The following is a 26,312-nucleotide window of genomic DNA, read 5'->3' on the forward strand; positions in this document are numbered from 1 at the left end:
CTTTGTTTTTGCATCTTTGTGCTTTCTCAGTAAATTTGGAAGAGGACAAGGCTTTACCACCTATGGCTACAGTCATACAATCCGCAAAAGATATATTGTAGTAACAAGTCATCCAACATCATTAGCAGCACACACCTTATGAAATGAGTTTTTGCACATAGTGCATAAATGACAGTTATCATCAAATTTATCTCTGTGATTTAATTTATAACAAATTAAATGTAATTTGTGCAATTGGCAAAAGTTTATGAAAGAATATATTCTTAAACATGAACAAATGATAGTTTGTACTTTAAAAAAAAAGAAAAAAAAAGTGAGTTCTGTTTGCTGAAGATGCCATGATATCAAATCATTGATATCATGGCATATTTTGATATCATTGATATCAAGAAATGATATCATTTCTTGATATCAAAGAAAATTGAGAATATCTCCTCTTCCCCCAAATTTCTAGGACTGGATTTTTATTTTTTCATGATTTTTTTTTTTTAAATGTTTATTCCTTTCATGTTGACTGTAGTAAAATTGATAATATAAAAATATGAATTAATAATTATAATGAAATTTGTGATGCCACCAAAGTGCTCATATCGTGATAAATAAAATTCACATATCAGACACATGATGGTACCACTACCACTTTAGCACACTGAAAAGTATCATTCTGTATTTTTCTAGAATGCAGAAAAAAAATTCCTTACCTGAAGGTAGGGTTTCCTTCAAGTTAGTTTTTCAGATAACATAGTTCATTGTACAGGGTAGCCCATAAGTCATGAAGGGGTTTAAAATATTAATATATTTCATTTTATATTTTTCAGATATTTGGGAAATGTTCACAACCCAACAATGAATCAAAATCATACAATTTTATTTTGAAAAACAGCAGTCGATTACTCTAATAATGTAAAAGATTTGTAATTAATTGGCCATCAAATTCTCAGATCTGATGACTCTTGACTTCTTCCTATGGGGTTACCTGAAGGACAAGTCTATGCCAGACAATCCAAGCAGCTGAAGGAGAATATTCATGCAGGAACTAAGGCACTGCAGCTACAAACATTAGCAGCTGTCATGGAACATGCTATAGAAAGGGCTTGTCTTTGTGCAGCTGAAAATGGAAAACATTTACATGATGTGGTTTTCATAACTTAAAAAAAAAAAAAATAAATAAAACTAAAAATAATAATAATAAATACAAAAGTTATTAAATGTTTAAATGGGCCACTGTGTATATTCGCTGCCACATTTATGGTTGGTCGAGTCCAGCAGACCATGCTTAGGATGTGCTGCACATATTATGAATAACCACCAACACAATCTATCATAATGCTAATTAAGTGTTGGTGGTTATTCTGAATAGTACTTCACAGTATAAATGACACCAGAATAAGAAAATAATTTATTAGGTTATTAATATTTCACTGGTTTTCCAGACATCTTAAGAGCACAAGTCAAAGCTGTAGTAAAATACACATCATTCAGATTATTGCAGAAAAAATTTATATTGTAACTGAAAAGGAACTAACATGTTTTCAAGGTCCCCCCCCTGGGGTCAAATAAAAAAAAGTTGCCTCCAAGATCTTAGGCTGGTCAGAGATGTGCTGATTCTAAAAATAGTTTCTCAGACCTATAGTGACTTCTGTGTGGTATAGTTTTCTTCCATTTAATTTATATATTAATCCCATACACAAGAGATTTAAGGATCTATAAGCACATCGTTGCCATGTCTGGAGTGCAGATTAGGAATCAAATTTATTGATATCTCTCTTGGTTATTTATAAATACTTCTTGCAGTAGGCTGTTCCAGGGATGGAGGTAAAATGAATTGTGTGTTTGCAGTTGCACAGTAAATGGGTGCTGAGCAGCTGTTGTACTTGTATTAACAGGTAAAACAGCAAGTGGAGGAATGACCATTGAAGTACCTGATAGAATAGACAGAGCTAAAACACTGCATCTGTGAAGTAGAAGTTGAAGTGAATCTGTATGAGAGGGATTGCTTGTTGGCCAGAAATCATCAAAGCCTCTGGAAAGTGTTGAATTTTTATAATTTAAATTTAAATTTAAAAAATATATATTAAAAAATCATTAAAATTAAAAGTTTTTTCAGTTAATCAAAGTTTTAGGTGCTCCATCCCAAACATGGGAGCAGTATTCTAAGGAAGAACAGATTTAGAATTTGTATATTGTTATGATGTGAAAGAGTGGTGTGGAAAGAGTATACTGGATTTGAATCATCTGGCAATGGACAGAGAGAAATGGCAAAGAAAAATATTGCATCAGGCACCAACAGGCATTGAATCCATCAGCGATGATGATGATTATATTAAGAGTTGGTTGGGTGTAAAATAGAATCTTGAATAAAAGAGAATGCTTAGTTCTTTGGATGCTGAGGAATCTGTTGATGTGATGTGTTTATGCCAGGAGAGGCTGGAAGTAATATTAGTTCAAGCAGAGAGATCTAATCATCTGGTGATACGTGTATTACTGAGGATAAGGGTGGCAGCTAAGATATATAATTTTTGCATGAAAAGAAGAAAAACTGTGTTTAGGTGGCATTGAATGTGACCAAATTGTCCTTGTCCCATTGTAGGATAGCATGTCGATCAGTGTTTTAGTTGTAGATGATCTTGATGCCCGGGATATCTGCATACTGCACTGTTTGTTGATACAGTAGGATGAATAGAGAGTACTGTCATCTGCAAAGCTGTGGTTAGGATTAGTAGTGATTGTGAGTAGGTTGTTTATGTACCTAAGCAAGAGGGTAGGAGATAGGGGCAGGTCTGCATTTATACTATTGGAGGCCCTATGCACAACATCGTGAGGCCTCAAAAGAACAAGTTTATTTCAGTTAATCAAATTCATATGCATTTTTTTTTCTAGTTTATTGAAAATAAGTCGACATTTCCATAATAAGTAATTTTAATAAAATAAAAATAACACAGCATTTGCATTTAAAAAAAAGTATAAAAATAAATCAGTTTAAATTAAAAAAAAAAAAAAATTTAAATCATTAAAAATTAAGTTTTTTTCAGTCTTTGGTTTTAGCTAATATATCTAATGTCATCATAATTAATTGAATCCATTACATCTGATTCAATGCATAATAATAACAGGTCACTTGTTTTATTTTGATGCAAGTTGCTTCTTAAATAATTTTATTTGTTTCAACACTGAAAATGCACATTCAGCACTTGCATTTGAAATAGGCATCGTCAAAAATATTTTAAAAAAATTTTTCTACATTTGGAAAAGTAGACCTTAACCCACCATTTATAAATTTTTACATATTTTTAATTGAATAATTTTCTTCCTTTATCATTATTAAAAATTGCTTAACTTCATCATTAAATTTTTCTTAGTCAATATCAGTCCTATAAGTCTAAAATTTTGTTAATACTAGTCTGGTATCTTTCTTCAAAAAAAGTTAAATATATTTAATATGTTTAAAAACTTTTTGCTTCTCTTCTTCTTCCTAACATGGAATATAGGCCATGTGGCCTGTTCCGGTCTCATGCCATCTCTTTCTTGGTCTTCCGATTCTTCTTTTTCCACTTATTTTGTATCTGTATAATATTTTTAGTAGTCTGCTGTTGTCCACTCGATTTAAATGTTCTAGCCATTTTTGTTTATACTGTCTTATGTAGTAATTAAGTGGTTTTATTTTTAGGGATTGTAAGATTTCTTCATTTGTTTTGTGGTCCCACTTGGTATATCCAGCTGTTTTTTCTGAGGAACTTCATTTCTGCTGTTTGAATTCGTTTTTCATCTTTCCTTTTCATGGTCCATGTTTCACTCCCGTATAGTAGAGTTGGTTTTGACAAGACATTATATAGTCTGATTCTAGTGTGTTTTTGTACCAGGGATGGCTTAAATATATTATTTATTATGCCATTTACTTTGACAAAGTTTGATATTTTAGTGTCTATGTCTTTTTCTTCTTCGTATGATATATCACATCCCAAGTATCTGAAAGTGTTTACTTGTTCTAGTATTTTATTATCTATCACTATTTTACTTCTTATTGGGTTTTCTACTTTGAATGCCATTATTTTTGTTTTTTCTTTGGATATTGTCATATTATATTGCTTTGAGATATCATTTAATGATTTTAATGATCTTTGTAAGTCATCTTCTGATGTAGCTAATACTATTTGATCATCTGCAAATAGTAGTGTATCTATCTTCATTTGCAGGGTCATTTGTATACCAAATGGATTATGCTGTTTCCAGATTGTTAATATTTCATTTATATATATATTGAAAAGCAGAGGTGAGAGGGTACATCCTTGTCATACTCCTCTTGATATATCTTTCCATTCTGAGGTGTGTTCTAATTTAACTGCTATTTTGTTTCCTGTATATATTTCTTGAATAGATTGTAAAAGTTGGTTTGGTATGTTTAAATTGGTTAATATTTTAAACAATTTTTGTCTACTAATTTTGTCAAATGCTTTTTCATAATCAATAAAGGCCACATGTGTTTCGTTTTGAAATTCTCTTCTCTTTTCTATTAATAATTTTAAAGTAAAAATTGGATCTATGAGGATCGGCCTTTTCGGAAGCCATTTTGTTCTTCTAGTAATTTGTTTTCTACAATGCTGCTTAGTTTCTCTTTTAATATTCCTGCATATATTTTATATCCTGTATTCAGCAGGCTAATTCCCCTATAATTATTGCAATTCTCTTTATTTCCTTTTTTATAGATTGGGATGACCAGTGTTTTTTTCCAAGAGTTAGGGGTTTTTCCAGACATCCAAACCATATTAAAAAATTTCAAAAGTCTTTCATTAAATTTTTCAGCTGCATTTTTGTATAGTTCTATATTTATATTGTCTTCTCCTGGCGTTTTCCTATTTTTCATCTTCTTTATTATATTTTTCATTTCTAACATTGTGATATTTTCTATTAGGTGATTCTTTGTCTTATAAAATTTTAATTCATTGTTCTCATCTGTCCAGAGATTTTGGAAATAGGTCACCCATTTTTCTAAATCTATTGTTTGTATTTTTATCTTTTCTTTTATTTCTTTATTCATGTATTTTATTACTTTATAGGTTTTGGGTTGTGGCTTAAATAAATCCTTTTCTAGTTCTGTTACGAAATTGTTCCATCTTTCTCTATGTTTTTTCCTTACTTCTCGTTTTGCAATTGCACTATTTCTTTTATACTCTATTTCTGCTTCTATTGTTTTGGAATTTAGCCATTTCTGGTAACTGTCCTTTTTGGTTTTTATTATATTTTCTATTTCTTTGTTCCAGTCTCGTAGTCCTCTTTTTCTAATCCATTTGTGATTTATTCCTAAGGTTTCTGTTGCTGCTTTTGTGAGAATTTGTTTCAAATTTTCCCATTCGTTCTATGTCACTTGATTCATGTGTGGTTTCTGTTTTTAAGTTTGTGCATTTTTGATATTTTAGTCTTACTTGAGGAACCTGTAAGGAAGAAATTTTGTAGCTTGGCTGGTAAGAATTTTCAATTCTATGTGTTTTTAGCCACTTTGGTTTAAAACGAATTTTTGCTGATACCATATAATGATCAGAGTTTAATTCAAAGCCTCAATATGCTTACGTCTAAAATTAACTCTGCTAATTTAAAATTTGTGATAACATAGTCAATTACTGATTTGTATCCTCTGGCTGACCAAGTATATTTATGTATTTCCTTGTGTTTAAACATTGAATTCATTATTCTCATATTATTATAAATCACAAAATCGTGCAATCTGCGACCATTTTGATTACAGCTATCTTTGCCAAATTTACCTATGTTTGTTTTGTATTTTTTGTTTCCTATTCTGGCATTTAAATCTCCTGCTAGCAGTAAATAGTCAGTTTTGTTTGTTTTATCTATGGCATTCTGTAATTCTTTATAAAATATATTACTGTCTTCTTCTTTTCCCTCTTCTGGCGCATATGCACCAATTATTGTTATGTGGCCTCTTAATGTCTTGAGTCTAATTTCTATTAGTCTTTCATTCAAATAGTTGTAATATACAATATTGTTCTTTAGGGATTTATGTACCATAATCATAAAAACTTTTTGCTTTTTCATTAATTTCCAAATTAATGAAAAAGCAAAACAAAGCTTATTGCAAATGACATTGAAAGTATTAACAATGAAATTTTCTTTCCCATGTAATATTAGATTGTGAAATTTCGTGACAAATTTTTTTTTTTCCATTCTTTCCTTCTCATCTTTAAATTTTGTCTCATCTGTTAATAAATTCACTTCTTCATTTAAAGCAGCAGAACTATTTCTTATATCTAAAATAAAACCAACTAATGACTAATAAATTATTAGCTAACAAAAATTCATATCGGGATCTTCTAGAGGTTTACTTGTAGCATTTATTCATTGTAAAATTTTGTCCCACACAACTGTTAAAATTGCTGTTTCTGAGTTGTCAAAATGTTCAGCCAATGATGAGCTCTCTAATTTAGAAATAGGTTTTTCATTAGGAAAAATGGATAATTCAGGCAGTGCTTCTAACTTGTTTATATCCACGTTTCAAAGCCAATATAATGTCAGCTTTTGTGAACCACCTCGTTTCACTTAGTCTTTTATCTGTTAAAGATTTTTTTTTTCAAAATGTTTAAGGGATATACCCTATCTTCTTGTTGAAGATGAAAGTAATGGTGTAAATTTTGAATAAAACTAATGTTGCGCTGCTTCCGGACAAGATTCCACGACATACAGTAAAACCTCGTATTTACGTTCCTGCAATTTACGTTTTCCTGTCATTTACGTCAATTTCTGTTGGTCCCGTCTTAAGACTATTCTCACAATGTATTGTTTTCCCGCCATTAACAATTTGATGTGACGTTATTTCCAATGATTTGCATTTTTTTTTCTCGGTGGCAATACCAATTTTCGAATCGATTTCAGCGGAAATCTGCGCATTTCTGTTCTCAGGTGGCGTTGCTTTCGGCTGTAGTTTTATTTCTGCCATCACGGTGACTTGCACGCATGCAGCAGTACTGTAGTGATGAGCGATACCGTGATTTTTCAATCACAGTACGAATTGATATTGCAGAATTTCTGCAACGTAATTTAGCGTGTGAAAGTTGCTTTCAAGTTGCGGTGGTGGATTATCCATGTTAGTAACATGGAGAAAAAAGACAGAAAATGTATTTCGGTAGAAGAAAAGATGCCTATTCTGCGACGTGTAAATTGGCATGCTGGAACATGTGCATTTAGCATAAGATCTTGGACTCTCCGTGTCCACTTTGAACACGATAGTAAAAAAACAGGTCAAGCATTGAACTCAATGCAAAGCAATCTGGCGCTGTCAAAAAAAAACGAAAAGTAAAAACAATCAACAATTAAAGATTTTTTTAAATAGATAAATTTAAGTACATTGTAAATTCATTTATTTTCAGTTATTAAATTTTGTAATCTAGTATGTGGACTCACGTACTAGCAGTAAGTCATCTTTTAGCCTTTTTTAATGTTTTTTTTTTAGATTTCCTGCTATTTGCACTTTTTTCCATCAGTCCCCTGAAAAGTGTAAAAAAGGGGGTTTTACTGGAGTTACCAATTAAATTTAAGGAATGACTAGAGCATGGTATATAATGTGCAGAGAGACTACTTTTTTTTTCAACGTAGCTTGTAAACCTGTATAGACACCTTTCATATCGGCAGCGTTATCTTAGCTTTGTCCTCTGCACATTTTTTATCTCCAAAGATAATTCTTCTAATTTTTTTAATACTTACTCTTCTAAGTATAAAGAATTATGTTGTGCAATACTGATGAACCCGATAAATGTTCTCTAATGTCAGAATTTTCAGTAATGTACCTAAATATAATTGCTAGTTGGTTATTATGGGCAACGCCTGACATTGAATCGAGTATTATTGTAAAATAAGCAGCTTCCTTAATTTCTGATATTGGTATTTCTCTTGTTTTATTAACTATTAATGCAATGAATTCATCACAGATATGGTAAGAAAGATAATTTGATCTTCCAGAACCATTTTTTAAAACCATGAAATTGGACGCCACAGTTGGCGTACATTTTCATGTGATGTTTTAAAAAATCATTAAATTCACTTAAATAATGTAAACACGATAAATAATTTCTGCAAGAATCAGAAAAAATATCATTTGTATTGCCTCTAAATGCTAGCCCTACTTTATTCAGTAAATTAATGGTAGCTGTTATTCTTTTTAAAACTTCAATAATTTTCTTCAGATTGTATTTGTTTCATCAATTCAACTATTTACAGAACTTGATTTTCTTTTGTGATGTGTGCACATTGCTTGTATATGCTCAGTAGAACACTTGTGATCACATAAGGTTTGTGTTATATTTCTCAAGTTATTAAAACCCTTCATTAAGCTATTATTTGACTTAGAAAACAATTTACAAAAGCAGTAAATTGCTTTGCTGGTTTCTGAAAAAATTATCCACTCTTGTTTCTCCTTTTTTCCATTTGGCTTTTTATAGTAAAAATGTGATTTACATTTCTGACATATTCTCTTACATTCTGTGTATTTTTTTTTTAATTTTCAATTTTATCAACATTCTGAGGCATATTTAATAAAATATGCTTGATAAATTGTTCATTAATACTAATTGGCCACACTGCTATATTGGTAGGATAAGAGAAAGATTGCTTGCTTGCTGGTAAGTACAGATTGATTGAAAATTTTCTTCAAAACCCTCTTGATTTGTTTCATTTACTTCTTTCTCTCCTATGTTTTCCACATTATTTTGATGTTCTTCATTTTCACTTTTGTCTCCTCCTGATACTGGTACCAATGTTTCGCTTTTATTCTGAGAAGTTTGAATCACAACTTCGGTTCTATGAAATTCTTCACTTCATTCATTTTCAGAAGAACGTAAAAAAGACAAAATTGCCCCCTTCTTTACTATTTAGCTGTTTTTCCTTTTCTCTGAGTTGTTTTCTTTTACTAGCTCTGGATTCAAACTTTCTTGGCATCGTGTATACTATCCAAAGTGAAATAAATATTTATTCAATCCAAAGTAAACATATAAATAAATTTTTTATGTTTACTTTTATGTTTTTTATGTTTTTTATGTTTACAAATTAATTAATTAAATAATTACGTTTAAAGCTTAAAAAATATAAACAGTAGTATGTTAGTTTTGTTAAAATAAACGAGTAACAGTAAAATAAGAATAATAAATTCATTGAAAAATATATTTTTACTGACTGCGACAACTGCTTCAACCATATAATTAGGTATATGCATTTGTATACTGCTTTACAAATACTAGCAAAATAATGGTAACTAAACTATCAGTTGTTACGTGTGCATACGAATGACACTTAACCTCCCTACTGGCCGAGATGGATGAAATAGCAAGACCATCCCAGCATTTATCATGGATCAAAACTTCATCGTCATTTTAATTTTTTTTTTTTTTTGGAATTTCCTTTACTGTCCTACGATATTTAACCCTTTTTTTGGTGCACAATTTATTTATTGTGTCTCTTCTATAAAATAAAAAGAATTTCACATGTGCAAAAATAATCGCCCGTGAAATCACCAGAGATCAGCTTTTGCAATGAATCTATTTAATAATAGTAAACTTGCTGTCTTTTATGCTTCAAATCAATACAACGGAACAAGACAACTTTATGTCTTTCACTTTACTGATATAGAAGATTTTTTCCATATTTTCAAATGTTTGTTCAAATGTAAGATTTTAATATGTGGCCCCATAGAGAGTGAGGCCTAGCTTGCACCTTATGGTAAATGTGGCCCTGGATAGGAGAGAATCCTGAGGTACTCCTGCAATGGTGGAGAAGCTTGAAGAGAGTTGTTGTGTACTTTTCTTATAATATTTATCTCTCTACTTATTTGTTATAATACGTTTGTACTCTAATCGTTTAGATTAACTTCTATTGTTTTATATCTTTCCTTTATCCTACTAGCTACACCATTTATGTTGAGACTTTTTCTTATCTTGTTTGCTTTTTCTTTACTTAATTAGTTATTTACCCTTTATCTACCCTTTCTTAACTAATCCAACATCCTATCTTTCTTAAATTCAAAACTCATCTAACACTGTACCTTACTTATACACATTTATCCCTTATAATTTAAACTCTACAATCAAATATTCTCACCTTCAGTGCCTTGCAGTCCTATTGGCCTCTCTATGTCCTAAACAAACAATCTGAAGAAGTTCACCCTATAAGTATTAACACATTTATATTTATGCTGCGCCAGCTAATACCTAGGTAGAAAAGATTCTTGTTCAGGGTGACTCCTTTAGAGAGTTAATGATTATTTGATTAAGCATAAATTTATCTCCCCCTCACTTCTCCTTTTCTTTCTTACAGCCGTGGCTTACTTATTGCATTAGTATTCATGGGTTTATTCCGCTTGGTTCGTTGTTATTTTTATGAGCGGTAGCTTTGAATTCATATAATATAGGCAGATCAGGCAAGTACATGAATGAAACAATTTAATTAGCTTTAAGGTGATACACTATAATACATTTCAAAACAGGATAATATGGTTGCACTCAACTCAGATCAAAAACTCTAATTAACTTGTACTTATCACACATACTAAATCTTAATAACCTAAAATACAATCATAAAATACAATTCATAGGTTATCATTAAGCCATTTGGATACACATGGCTATCAGTGAACACATCAGCACAATTACACTTTTAGTTTAACATAATCTTGTATCTGTTCGGCCTCTTGGACAAACAATTCTTAACTCTGTCTCGGACACGTATCTAGTTGTAGGCCACTCTTACAATTCAGTCCAATTTAAACGTTCACACAGGAAAGTCACACTCTTCTTACAACTGGAATTAGTATGTCAAAAGTCTACATTACCATTTCTGTCTTTGAGCTCTTAAAATTTGTTCCCGCCTTGTCTAATCATCAAGGCCTTCAAGTGTAATCGCTTTGGAGGATATCTTCCGTAGATCTGTGCGAGTAGAATCTCCGAGGGAAACATGGGAGGTGGCACGGTAACGTCGCCTTGAATGGACAGCTCAATTTAGTCCCTCCGTCGTACGACAACATCACAGCTATCCTAGAACATGGACATAGCTTGGCCCAGTACGAACGCTACGACAGACGAACTAAGTGCCTTCCGTGACTGGCCAGGGTCTTCCCTCCTACGATGAGCAGGACCACTCCGAGAGATCAGGAATCCAGGAAAAAAAAGATCTCGAATATTCATGCAAGGCCTTTTTGTTAAATTTTCTCCTCTCGTTAAATCTCGATATTTGCGATACGCGCCAACTCGGTCATGTGTGTCCACGTCAATCTCATTAGTTCCCTCTATTAAATTTTCGCACGTGTCTGCCTCCTATTCCTGGAAGACGCTTAGGTTTCCCTCTCCAATACTTTCATAATTCAGGACGGTAAAAGTGACCTTTGAACCCTGACTCACAGGCTTTACTATTTCAGTGCAAGAGGCTGGTTTTCCAAACGGATTTTGCCAGCTTACATGGATTTCTATTATCAGGCCCACACTTAATACAGATTATATTTAAACACTTTATACAATTTTATACAATTCCTTAAACTTTATCTTGACTTGTGTTCACAAACAATTTATTTTTTCTATTGCCAACGTTCCATGTTCTCTGCCTGAGTAGAATTAATGTTGTGACCTGAATATTTTAATATAAACCTTTTTTAATGCTTATTCGGGACACAACAGAGTGAATCAACCATGACGTTGTGAATGACCAGAGAGGAAGATAGTAATGCAGTTTCAGAGAATGGAAGGGATAACCAAAGGATAGCAGTTTGTTTAGCAGGTTTTTATGCCAGACACAATCAAAAGCTCTGGAAATGTCAAGAGTAGTAGCATGTTTCTTCGAACCTTTCCATTGCACATGTCCAGTGGCTGATGATGTAAGCTAAGATGTCAGTAATGTATCTTGAATAGCAGAATCCATACTGGTTGTTGTTGATTAATTGATATGCCTCTAGAAGGGGAGAAGTTGGCTATTGATGACTTTCTCCATATTTTGGAAAGAATCAATATGATGGCAATTGGTCTGTAGTTTGATGGTAGGCTTCTATCTCTCATCTTTGGAATAGGCTGGATAGGTGATTACTTCCACATGTTGGGATAAGCATCAGCTATGTATAATAGACAGGGTGGGTATCAGCTCAGGAGTGCAGTGTTTGAGAACAAAGTGAGAGATGTCATCAAAGCAGGAGACTTTTGTGTGTTCAAGTTATTTAGTAATTTTCTGATGTCTTTTTTTTTTTTTTAATTCAAAAAACTATAGGAGGCATACAGTGCTTGGATTCCTGTAGGCAGTTTCCCTTGTACATCAGTACAGCACAATTTGCTTTAGCAAGTCAGCTTGAATTTTGGGTGGAGTAATGGCAGTGCCATCAGGATGAGAAGTGGAAGTTTGGGTAAGCAGAAGTTACGTCATTAACAAGTTTTCTAGTATTGGCTTGACAAAGTTGGATATAGATCTGCTGATGACTGTTTTGTATGTGTTGCATGCTTAAGTATAGGCAAGGTATGAAGCTAGAATTCTTGATGGTAAGCTTTTATTATTATTATTATTATTACTTTCCAACTGCTCTGATACATTTACAGTTGATTGAAGGCTGGAAAGTGAACAAGGAATTTTAGTAGCATGAGGGATAAATGCCTTCATGGCAGTGAGGATAATTTCTGCAACTCATTCAGAGCAAGTGTCAGAGTCGAATGACCTGAAGCAGTAGTTAGACCATGGTCTAACTACTGCTTCAGGTCATTGAGTGGGTTGAGGAAGGGTGTTCTCTTAGGATATTTAGACAAGGTTGTGGTTGGAGTTGCCAAGAGGGAAGCTGTATGGTGTATTTGGAGGGAGAACTGGTTAAAAAGAGATCCAAAGTATTAGGTGAGAAAAGAGTTCTCTAGAATTTGTCTAAGTAAATGACCGATTTGCTTTAGGTTGTTGCTTATGCAAAGATTTCTGCCTCATGTCTAGCTTGCTTGGTGGTATTGGAAAAGGGGAGACAGTTGGAATTATGGATGTTCAGGTCACCTAGGAGGATGGCCTCACTATTAGGATGGCTGTTTGCAGATGGTAGATTTTAATGGAGAGGAATATGATGAGGTCTGAGTAGTTACTAGAGCTTGGAGAATGCAGCAGATGAATATTACTAGATGAGACAAGTAAACCTTAAGCCAAAGGAGGTCAAAAGCAGGGAATTATAAATCACCACTCTGTCATTCAATATGTGACTTCACAAAGGCACACTTGCTACTTTTTGTGTTGAAAGGAACTGTGTTGTGAGTAATTTGGACATTGAAGGTAGACAGTAGTGGATGTAGATGCTATTTGGGTTTCTGTCAAGAGTAACAGGTCTTGTCTGGATGACTGAGTGAGTGATGAATTTATGCCATGGTTAGCAATAAGGATGTAAAAGTGAGTTTTCAGTGAGCAGATTTTGGCATGATTTGTATATAGTGATTGTTTGTATTGAGCATTTTTTATTGTAATTATCAGTTTATCAGGAGACTGCTTTTTTTCCATGTTGTCACTGTCATTGTTTTGAAGGTTAATGATTAGTTTGTTCATTAGATGGAAGGATAGAATGGGGATGTGCAGTGAGAAGACAGAGTTTTGGACATGACATCCATACAGAGTGACTAGTCTCCTTGCTATAACTTGGCCTCTAGAGTGCCTCCTATGCGACTACTTCAGCATTCACAGAGTATCTATCATACTTCACCTTGAACTCATTTACCACTCTCCAACTAAAAAACCTTGCTCTAACACCCCTGCTAACCACATTCTTGCCCAGCTTCCATGTATGTCCCCTAGTCCTCCCACCACCAGTCCTGTTCTCAAAAATATCTTCCGAATTAATCTTATAGAACCCTTCAGTAATTTGAATGTCTCAATCATATCACCCCTTTTCTGCCTATCAACCAATTTCTGCAACCCACAAATCTTCAACCTGTTCTCATAAGGTTCATTCCATAGACCTGCTATCATCTTGGTCACTCGTCTCTGGATCCTCTCCACCTCCTCCCCATCAAGAAGAAACCCTGGCGCCCATATCTGAGCACAGTAGTCTAAATGGGGTCTTATCAAGGCTCGATACAGAAGAACAATAACCTGTTTGTCTCTGCTCGTTAAAGTGTTTTTCAGTAACCAAGATGAGCTGATTTTGCCACTTTTGCGATGTGTCCCCCCAAAACTTCAACTCTCTATCCACCAACACTCCCAAATCCCTGGCCTCGTCAATCTCCTGGAGTACAGTTCCACCAATGCGATATACTGCTGCTAATCTTTTCACCCCAAAATGCAAAACCTTACATTTTTCCACATTAAATTGACATCCATTCTCCTTAGCCCAGTCCTCCAAACTATCCAAATCATCCTGCAAAATTTTGACATCCTGAGCATTCACTATTGCTCTACCCAACTTTGCATCATCCGTAAACAGATGCACAGTTCCTCTCAGATCCTTCCTATATCGTTAATGAACAAATTAAACAGTAGTGCTCCAAGAACAGAACCCTGCAGCACACCACTAGTCACAGGATGTCTTTTGCACTCTACTCCTAAATAAACCACTCTCTGATATCTCTCCATCAACTACCCTCTTATCCATCCCAACCCTATATCCATTTCATATGCTGCAGTTTACTGATTAGAATTCCATGTGGTATCCTATCAAAGGCTTTAACAAGGTCCAGTAGAATCACTGTAAACCCGTTACCCTTATCCAGTTTAGCCATGACTGTGTTATAGAACATAAACAAGTTAATGAGGCATGAACTACCCTTCACAAAACCATGCTGTCCCCCATACAGTATCCCATTTTCATCTATCCAATCTTGTATTTTCCTCTTGACTATTTTCTCCAAGACCTTGACAACAATTCCTGATATGCTGATTGGCCAGTAATTTTCAACAGCAGTCTTGGAACCTCCTTTATGCAGTGGAACCATTTTCCCCTCTTTCCACTCCCTTGGGACTAACCCAGACTCGAGACTCAAATTAAACAAAATGGTCAAAGGCCCTGACAATTCTTTAGCTGCTTCTTGTACGACACAAGCTGGTATACCATCCATTCCCACAGATGAATTGACTTTGAGGTTTTGTAATAGACTATTTACCTCCACTTCACTCACCACAATTCCCGAATAAGCTGTTGGTTTTTCCATTTCTGCAATGTCGCCACCTGGATGATATACTCTTGCAAAGTGCTCACTCAGTAATTCTATTATATCAACTGATTCGGTTACCTCCCTACCATCAGCATTCTTTAAAATCAATCTTCCGTGTTCATTTTTTCTTTTACTTGCAACATATCAAAAAAAACTGTTTGGGATTCTCTTCAGCCTGCATGGCTAATGTTCTTTCATAATCCATTTTTGCTTTTCTTACCACACTCGTTACCCTTCTGGCCTGGGCTTTATACCGTTCATGTGCCTGCAGGTCACCTTTCTCCTTAAATCCCTCCACAGTTGTTTCTTTTTTTGCAGCTCAAGCTTAATGGTGTTATTCATTCATTTAATCCCTACTTGATTTATTATTCGGACTCTAGGTATGCAGTCAGCCATTGCCTTCTGCAAACACTTCTTAACTGCCTCCCATGCACTATCAACATCCAGCCCTTGCAGTTTTACATGCCATGGGAATGAACCAATCAAACTCCCAAGCTTGTCATACTTACCAGCTCGATAATTCCACATGTACCCTGTCTTAATTGTATATTCCACACCTTTAGCCATCCCCCCAAGTCACGACCCTATGATCACTCTCACGAATTGGTGGCAATGTGGTCATATTCGTTACAGTCAAATCCTCAGATGTAATTACTAGGTCAAGCACTCTCTGACCCCCTAGTATTATCCATTACATGCTATCACATCCCTTAATAACTGCATGAAATCCAATTCCTTCTTCCCATGTGTCCTCTCCTCCTTCCACTCATTTCTTCTATTTGCTTATACATACTATTCCATCACCTAGTCTACACAGAACCCAATTGTATATTTTGTTCTGCTAGCCTCAATCTCACACCAAATAGCCTCAAATATGCTCTTTTCTCTATCCTGCAATTCAACTTCTATTCTCCTTGGCTGCAGCTCATCAGCTATCATCAATAATACTCCCCCCCCCCATTTTATTCTCCCTGTCACCCCTGAACACACTATACCCCTCGCATTCAGTCCCACTAGCTATATCATCTTCAGTCAGCCATGTTTTGCTAATGCCAATAACCTGTGGTCTAGAAGTGCCAACCAAGGTCAAAAATTCTTCCTTCTTGTTCCTAATACTCCTAGCATTAGTATACATGAATTGCAGAAGCCTGTTAGTCCCATCCCTACCTTGATGCCTTATACTAACTATCCCATTCTGATTTGTTGTCCATCTTACTCGCTCGGGCATATTATACTCATTTGTACACTCGACTGCCTCCCTAAGGTCTGCATATCTACCTCCCCCTTAATAAATCTAGTTTCCTTGATGCTGTACATCCACTTCATTCAACAGCACTTTTTCAAGTCTCCTTACACCGAATCCATTCAAATGAACTATCCATCTTATATAGATCCTTTCGTCCATCGAACTCGCTCCACACATCCACAAATTCCACACCACTCATCCTGCATAATCCACGCATAAAGTCATTAGCAATTATGGCCCTCCTTCTAAACTCTTCACTGTCATACCGCAGCAACAGACTAACCATCCTAACTCTCTCACTCTTCTCTTTTGCTACCTCAAACAATTCCTTCAGGTCCTCTATCATATCCATTTTATCTCCTTTCAAATCATTCATACCGGCCACCACTATCATTTCTTTCACCCTTTGCTTTTGCTCCCTAATAGACTCACTTATGTCCTTAATGGTCACACCAGGTTGGTACGATTTTGTCAAATATTCAACTATCACATCTCCTACTAATGAATCTCCATACAGCACTCGTTCCTTCATTTTGTTTACGTTCACAATCATACTCTTATTTTTCAAAGATAAATAAAATACAACTACAAAGATAAGATATCACTTGAGTACATTCTAGGGATTGCTTCTTGATTAATATAGTTTGTTTAATCTGAAGCCCCTAAGTGGCACAGCAATATTATTATAAATTTCTTAGAGCTTTACGAGAGGTTGACCTCGGAAACTCTGATACACTAGCATTGGCTCGACCCTGAGACAATTCCTTTGTTATCCAGAGGTACCACGTGATATCTGAAAAGGGTTCTTACTTGTATTGATATGTTGGACTATAAAATACATAATATAGAGAGAAAATCGATACAACGGTGGCAGTGTCTCACGAGTACACAATATACAGTACTATGTGACATCTGAGGAGCTCCCCACAGTTTTAAAGGAATTCTGGTATGTGTGATCTATTGCAATGTTCCATTTTTGTTGCAGAATGGAGTGTCCGGACACTTATTTTAACAAAGGGTATGTATTAACATGTAAACATATCAAGGCTGGTATGATGATTAAATCGTTATATGAGCTTCAGCTAGCACATAAGCTTAAATACACAATTGAGAGATCAGCACTATATATGGATTTCATGATTTAGTTAAATTTTGCATGTGTGTATACTAAAACATTAGTAATAACTAATTAACATTTTTTATAACTGTAGCGTGAGTGAATGCTATTTTGCTGTGAAGGGTGCTGCTCTAGTCTTGCCACATGATGAGTGTCTTCATGTCTATAGGAAAACAAGTCCTTATGCAGGTAAGGTGTTATAACAGGTCTAAATTCAGTCAGAGTTATATTTTGAAAAAGTTTTATCTCTGAGAAATTCAATAGTTGATAAATTTGATTTATATTTTTGCTGTTGTGATTATTATATCTTTGTGATAAATTTAAACATACTGCAGCTTTCTGTTTATTCCCCATCTTGGTGTGGATGTGTACACTTAAAAATGAATTGCATTCTTGCAATTCATTTTTATGTGTACACACACAGCAGTTCTCATCAACTGAATCTTGAGCCTGTAACACACATTAATACTTTGTGCATATGAAATACTTGATAAGAATACTGACATAGACAGAAAACATTGCTTTTTTATGCTGGAGACTGGCAGTTAACAAAATAATAGTGATAGTGGCATTCTGCAGTGAACATCATTGCTATCTATTTTCACAAACGTTCTTGCCACAGTAAGATTCTGATCTACAGTCTTAATGATCAAGTGGGCTGTAGCCACTTGATCACTAAGGTTGACATTTTGTTTAAGCGGTATTAAAAATGTTTGCTCCCCTTCCCCAAGGCAAACCTGCCATTTTGCAAGTAATATGATGCAACAAGTTCAGCATTCATACTATGTTGAAAATGTGTGTGTGTGTGTGTGTGTGTGTGTGTGTGTGTGTGTGTGTGTGTGTGTGTGTGTGTGTGTGTGTGTGTGTGTGTATTTTTTTTTTTTTTTTAATCATGTCATAAAATCATCTTTCAGTAGCCTTGAAAAAAATGTTATATATTGATAGAAAGATAGTGATTTTGTCCAAAAACACTTGCACAGAGCATTGCAAATGGTATCTACTTTGCAGCCATTACAGTGTTGGATAAAATGATATTTGATTTGCTATTTCTCAAGTCATCAGATGTCACTCACTAATTTAATGAAGACTGCACTGTTAGGATTAAGACAAATTGTGAAAAATAAAGCAAAGGAGGTTTGCAGTCAGAAGGTTTTCCTGGTGCCAAAAATTAATGAAACTGTCAGACTACAGTAAAGTTAGAGTGAAGACTACAGTAAAGTTAGAGTGAAGGTTGTAAGATTGCTGAAATGCTATGACAAACATGAGTTCATTGAGAAGCAGTGATCACAGACGAGGGTGGTCTGAAAAGTTCTCTGCTTCGGCCATAGGTGGCAACACTATAGGAAAGATTTTTTTTTCTTTCTAAGTTTGTACATCTGTCATAAGCATCCATGTGAAATTACAAGTCATTCTATCAAGTAGTTAGTTTTATACAGCTGTCTGAAGCAAAAGTGTTTGTCTGTATCCCTTGAAATGGATAAAATCGAGTATCATGCAGTTATAAAATTCTTTGTAAAAAAGGTTTCACGCTAAAAGAAATTCATTCGAAGTTCATAAGACAGTTTATGGGCAATCTTCTTCGTTTTGTACAATTAAGAAATGGGCTGCTGAGTTTAAACGTGGCCATACCAGCCTTGAAGATGATCCGCATGTCCAAAAAGTGTAACAACACCAGAAATCATTGAAGTGCACGATATGGTATTGGATGACCAGCAAGTCAATGTGTGTGAAATTTCTGAGACTATAGACATTTAAAGAGAACATGTAGGATATATTTTGCATGAAGAATTACAAATTTCAAAAGCTTTGTGCAACATCCACCTTATTCCACGCTTGCTCACAGCAGATCAAAAACACACTTGCATGAAAATCTCTGAACAGTGCTTGGAGAATAAAACTGATTTTAACAAGATTAAAACTGATTTTTGCGTCGATTTATTACTATGGATGAGAGTTGAATTCACCATTACACACCAGAATCCAAACAGCAGTCAAAACAGTGGACAGAACCAGGATGTTCAATGCCAAAGAAGACAATGTCGGTTCCATCAGCAGGAAAGGTCATGGTGTCAGTGTTTTGGGATGCTAAAGGCATTTTGTTTATTAATTATCTTGAAAAGGGTAAAACAATAACGAGGGAATATTATTTCGATCTTTTAACCAGACTAGACAAAAAAATTCATGAGAAAAGACTCAGTTTGCAGAAGAAAAGAATCATCTTTCATCAGGACAATGCACCTGCCCACAAAGGTGTTTTGGTAATGGGAAAATTAAGAGATCTGCACTGTGAATTGTTGGAACATCCTCCCTATTCCCTAGATTTGGCTCCCTCTGACTTCTATTTTTTTGCAAAACTTAAACTCTTCCTCGCTGGTCAGCATTTTCTTCGAATCAAGAGGTGACTGCATGGTATGGTCCTGTGTTTTCCTCGTTGGCCTCCGACCTCTGTTTGTAGTGACATGAACATTGGACTCCATGAGATATCTGAACGTTCTGGACAATGCGGTGCTTCCTGCGCTTGATTGGTCTGCTCAGAGCCCTCATCTCAACCCTATTGAACATCTGTTGGGTAAAGGGAGTTGAAATTCTTCCCCATTCTTCATCTCTCCAAAGTAGTTATTAAGATCCACTTATAATGCATTCTTCTTTTCAGGATTTTGGGACTTCACCTGTTGCAAGAAGTTGGTGAATAACAAAGAACACTGTGAGCTTCTTTGTTTGTTCCCTTAATATAAGCAGCAATATCCCCTTTACTCTCACACCCATGTTCATCAGCTCGCTTAAAATTTCAAGCAATCACATTCGTGAAATTGCTAGTGTTTCTCTTCTTTCCTACTGTTATTTAATCCTGACCTCCACCCTCCCAATCTAGAGATGTCATCTCTAGTGGCTAAATTCCATGTTTCATCTTCACCTTTCTTATACCTGCTATATAACCATAGAATTTTGTAGTGTTTTGCTTTTCTGCTTCAGGCAAAAAAGAAGAATCCTTTCCATGTCAAAACCACATCACTCTTCCCTAGTAATATCATGGTTACTTCACTAGATGTTGCCATATGAATCCTGCCTCTCACTCACGAGTCAATATCAGTTTGTAAATGAAGTTTCGCAATTTTCTCCATTTGGTGAAAGTGACCATGAAGTGATCACTTGGGTGGTGACCAGCCATATCAGGACTTTTGTGGGAAAGGGTTACATGTAGAACTATTAGACAGGTGACTATGACAAACTCAGGAGGATGCTTGCAGCAATATCATAAAAATGAATTGTATTGGAAGAAAATCAATACTGCTTGATCTACTCAGGAAGTATCTGACAGAGGCAGTGGTTGAGTATATTCCAAAGGTTAGGAGGTTAAATAAGATAGGTGTAAAATGGATGACTGAAGAGGTGAAGCATGTAGTCTGGAAAAAATGCATTGTGCAGGCAGCCCAAGATGAGTGGAGATAAACAGTTACATGAGGAGTACAAAGAGCAAGCAGCATTGATTTGGCCAGTAGAAGGAAGAATGATTATGGGAGGATGATGTTGGTCAGTTGATAATGGGACAACGATAAACACTGAGGAGGATATAGCAGATTTAATGAACAGTTCATTGAAGTATTTCATCCTTGTGATTATTGTTTAATTTGTGTCAACTTCAGTGGTGCAAAAACTGTGTAGAGTGGGACATGGAAGCTTGGAAAACTGTGTTATGGAGCAATGACAATGTTATGGTAAATGACATTGGATAGACCTTAAATAGTGATATGCAGTTGTTTGCAGATGGTGCAAAGTTTGGGAGAGTTATGAGAAGTAGAGCAGATGTGGTAGCTTTGCAAGAGGACTTAAGTAGACTGTATGAATGTGGGATGTCAGTTTAATGTAGCAAAGCATAAGATTTTAAAATTTGGGATGCAGAGTATAGGATTGTGGGAATATTTTAGAGGAAGTGGAGGAGATGAAAGATCTGAGGATGATGTGATGGCAGATAGGGACTTGAAATTTCATGGATATTTTGCTAAAACTCTGTAGACACTGATGTGTAGAAGTAAGAATGCTTTGATTCCCTTGTACAAGGCTTTGATTAGGCCTCATATGGATTACTGTGCAGAGATTTCGTCACCTGATTATCAAAAATATGATGAGACATTGGAGAGGGTTTGAAGACGATTCACTAAGTTGGTTTCTGCTCTCTGGAATATTGAGGAGATTGAGAAAATGCAAACCACAGAGCCTGGTGATTAGTAGCAGGAATAGGGGGAGACAGGAGTGAGATGAATTAGTTGGTAAGGGGTTGGTAATTACCAGATTAACATCGATAAGATTTATATAATGATTATATAACATTATATAAGTTATATAATGCATTATCATTATATACACATATGCACATTCATATAATATCCATATTATATATTACTATAATATAATAACATAATAAAATCACAGTAAACATGCTAATATGTACAGAGAAAGTTGCATAACATTAATTAGCATTAATAACATTAACAAAATAACACAAAGTAGTTAAATAGCATTTACATTTTTTTACATTTTACACCTGAAACAGGATCTTTTCAATACCAGCATACAAAAACTAATCATTTATACTATTATTTTGAACAGTGCTTACTCATTTCTGTGTGAAAATAAATATTCTTTCATTCAAGTTTTGTATTTATTTGGGTTAGTTTCATTACTTATTCACAGTGCGTTGTATATTTTTGGTGCTCAATAAGTATAATGTTTATGTATTGCTTCTTTATTTGCTTGAGGAACTATATATTTTAGGCACTTATGTCTATTAAGGAAACCATATTGTTTGATATTTACATATTCATTGTCATTTTTTATGAATAGCAATACCGTATAGCCATATAAATAAGGGATAGTATGTTTGGTATGGTGTGTTGATTACACATTGCAGTATCCTTGTATTTGTTTCTAGTTAAGATTTGAATTACTTTATTCTGAGTCAAAACTAAAGGTTTCAGCATAGTGTAATAGATTCCTCCCCAACTTAATGTACCATATCATAGTGTGCTTTGAATCCAGGCAGAATATATTTTTAGCATGTTTAAATTTAAGAATCTATTTAGGTAGTAAAGCTTGTTTAACATAATCCTTACTTTATTTACAACATTGGTAATATGCAGTTTCCAGCTTAAATTACTATCAATTTTTAATCTCAAGTAAGTTATTATATTGACTTTGCCTATTTCCTCACAGTTGCAATTTGAATTTGTCCCAATTCCAATCATGCAAAATTAACTGTACAATGAAGTTCATTTTGCCTGTTATACAAATTAAAATACAAATTAAATTTGTATATTTAATACAAATATTAAAATTTGTATTAAATTTTATATACAAATTTTATATTTTTATACAAATACAAATTAAAATTTATAGTTTTTAAGACATTCAGACTGAGTTTATTTGACTAGAATCAGTTTTTTACTTTTAAAAGATCAGCATTCACTATGGTTTGCATTTGTTCAGCTGTTTCCATAGAGAAAATTAGTATCATCTGCAAAAGTATTTATTTTACTGTTTAGTTTAAGATTGCAGAAGTTATTGATATAAATATTAAATAAAATTGGAATTAAGACAGATCCTTGTGGTACACCACAGTCTACTGTTTTGGAGCTGCTATAGCTATTGTTTATTTTTACAATTTGTGATCTGGCATTTAAATAATTTTTGAACCAGTTGTGAGGGTAGTATAGTTCGCCCACAGACTAGAGACCCTTCGACACCTCTGCGCATGTTCCAAAAAGGAGAATCTATTCTGATAATAGGGTAATCAATCCGTCTTCTGGGATGAGTTTGTTTATTATTACAGGTCGGAAAATTTAGCTTTTCTTTTACGAACATTGTAGTTTTTAAAGTATAACTATTTTGCTTGTATAACAGTTGGAAAAATGTATGTAGAGTATTAACAAAATTAAAAAAAGGTATAGCATAAAACAAAAATTTAATGAAATTTATTTTTAAGAAAGTTTTCTATGAAATAAAAATAATTATACAGAAAAACAAATTTTTTTTCTAATGAACTTAGATATTCTAAACTTACAGTTGAGAGAACTGAGACACTTTAATGTCCTAAACCAATTAATTATTTATGACTTGTTGTGACTCTTTTATCAAACCCATGCAAAAAAAAAAAGGTTGGAAAAAAATTCCATCATCAAATCCTTTTAATCTTCATAGTCATCTGAATCGGTGTCCGAATCACCATCACTTTCACTTAAACTGATCAACAAAGGTTCGCATAATTCTTCGATAATTCCGTCTCTGTCCCAATACATATTTTCCAGTGAGGTGACACGAGTGCAGTATTTTCCCCAGTTTTGAACTGTAATACTTGCAATCGCCATGTTGAAATCGAAATTGAAATGGATATTAACATGTCGAAACTTTTTAAGTTTTCAGAAGTTCTGAAAACTTAAAAAGTTTCGACATGTCAATATCCCCAGTTACGTTGCGATGGCGAATGAAACTTTTTACTTCTGCCCAAACATACTCAATAGCATTAAAACAAAATCCGATTTCATGAAATATTTTCCTTAAAGTTTCTCTTTTCCAAGGAAAATTAATTTTTTCTTTAAGCACAGGAATCAATTTCGGATTCCTGTGCTTAAACGTGCTCATTTGCATGTTTTATGACTTGAGAAAGGGGAACAAGTAGACTGCCCATGTTATTCAATATTCTTTTGCAAGAGCTACTGAAACGTTTAACAACAGAACTTGTTGACTGTACTGGATCCATCATATAAATTAATAATAAAAAAAATAATGCAACAAAGTGACAACAAAAATCAAGCTACTACTAGTAGTACAGCGACAGACAAGAAAGTACGTGATTTCCCATGTTGGCTACCAATTCATACATCCTTCATTTCTTTCTCCCCTTCAGCATGAATTGACTATTCTTGGCAAAACGCCAAGCAGTGATCTACAAACGGTAGGCGTACTATAGCTTGTATTCCTATTACTTCTAATTTTTGCATTAAAATTTCATGTGATCAGTGTCAAAAACTTTGTGTATATCTAAAAATACTGCTAATGTTTATGTTCATCTAGGGAGATATAAACTGTGTTTGTGAAGTTCAGTAAAACATATTCTGTGCTAAACTTTTGCCTGAACCCAAATTGATTCTTTGAAAAGTAGTTGTTTTTGTCCAAAAATTTCACGAGTCTAATTTTCACCAATTTCTCTTATATTTTCAAAAAGAACAGTAGAAGGGAGATCAGTTTGTAATTTTTCAAGTTATTTTTGTTTCCCTTTTTGTAAATAGGTTCAACTATGGTCTTAAAATTGTGCCTGTCATTAGCATTGATAAATTAAAAATGTACATTAGGGATTTCAGAATGTATAGCATTCTTTCAAAATGCTAGTGTTAATACCATCATATTAATGGGGAGGGTTGGTTTGTGTATATCATTGCCGATTAATTTATCTACAAACTTCCGTTGTTTTCTGGTGTTTTCTTGGCATTTTAGGAATTCATTTCTGTAGTATTCATTTTTTACTTTCTTTTAATTTATGGTGTATTAGATTTCTATAGTACTTGAAACTGTGTTCATAATATTGATTGCGTGGGTATTTTTTAAACTTTTTATACACTTTAGCTCTGATTTCCTGCATAATCCAGGACTTCGTTTCTTTCATTTTGTCTATTATTTAACTTTAATTGATCTTGTATTTTATTGTTTAATATTGCAATAGATTTATGATACTAGATATCAGTATTTCTTTCCATCGTTATCTCTTTCTAGGAGACAATGCTCAAGTTATGTTTCAATGTTCTGAAGTCTGTTGTTGTGTAGGGGATGTTTTCTGTTGTACAATCTCTGTACTATACTTGGAATTGAACTTTGATACCAATTGGAAAGTGATCTGTGAGAGGTTGGCACAGAACTGCTGCTTGGATTTTGTTTCCACTTAAAGTTCTCCCAAATACATGATCTAGGCACGTTCCACCACGATGGAATTCTCTCGTGGGGACGTTAATATATCGTTCGAGTCCATGCATAATCTTGAGAGGAGCCACTATTCCTCAGCAAATCAATATTTATATCCTCAATTATGAGAACATTGTCACTTCTGATCTCATCTAGACTACACTCGAGTTCTTGTATAAAATTGGACCTCCCAGATGAGTTTTTGACTCAATGCGGTCTTGGGGTAATAATAATAAAAATCCCATTTTTTCACTCTCTTTGTTCACTAGTTCAAGAAGATTTTGAGGATCCTGAATATTGTCAGCCAGAAGAGCCATGTCATCAGCATATTGGATGTTATTGATGATTTCACCATTTACATTAATCCCTTCCTCTCTTCCTTTTAAGATTTTGTGAAATATGGCTTCTGAGTATATGTTAAAAAGGAGGGGGTAACAGCACACATCCTTGCCTTACTCCTTGTTTGATTTTAATGGAGTCTGTAATAATGTTGTCAACTTGAACAGATACCTTTTGGTTCCAATATAAGTTTTTGATGATCCTATTGTCTGTACTATCTAATCCAATTCTTTTTTAATAATTCAATCATTTTAGTGTGTTTGACTTTGTCAAATGCTTTCTCGAAGTCGATGAAGCAAACAAATACTTTCTTGTTTTGGTTACTACATTTTTGGAATAAGATTTGAGAACAGAAAACAGCATCTCTCATTCCCAAACTGCTTCTAAAGCCAAATTGGGTATCACTGATGCTTCACTTTCTGTATATTCCTTTTTGAATTATTTTCAGAAATATTTTGAGAACATTACTCATTAGACTGATCATTCTATAGTCATTACAAGTTTGGCAGTTGTTTTTTTAGGT

The 26,312-nt window shown here is 34.2% G+C and overlaps 1 protein-coding gene across 1 annotated transcript in view; it reads left to right on the top strand.

The window, feature by feature from the left end:
• The window catches only part of ssh (Protein phosphatase Slingshot), a 412,359-nt gene that overhangs the window by 104,140 nt on the left and 281,907 nt on the right, over window positions 1-26,312 (top strand). Inside the window, exon 3 of the mRNA XM_090391626.1 lies at window positions 17,595-17,689. Coding sequence (XP_090247752.1) covers window positions 17,595-17,689 — 95 coding nt within the window. The remainder of the gene's footprint in view (window positions 1-17,594; window positions 17,690-26,312) is intronic.

Source organism: Typopeltis vanoorti, chromosome 4, assembly GCF_054136105.1.
Source record: "Typopeltis vanoorti isolate ZY-2024b chromosome 4, IOZ_Tvanoo_1.0, whole genome shotgun sequence".
NCBI classification, from domain to species: Eukaryota; Metazoa; Arthropoda; class Arachnida; order Uropygi; family Thelyphonidae; genus Typopeltis; species Typopeltis vanoorti.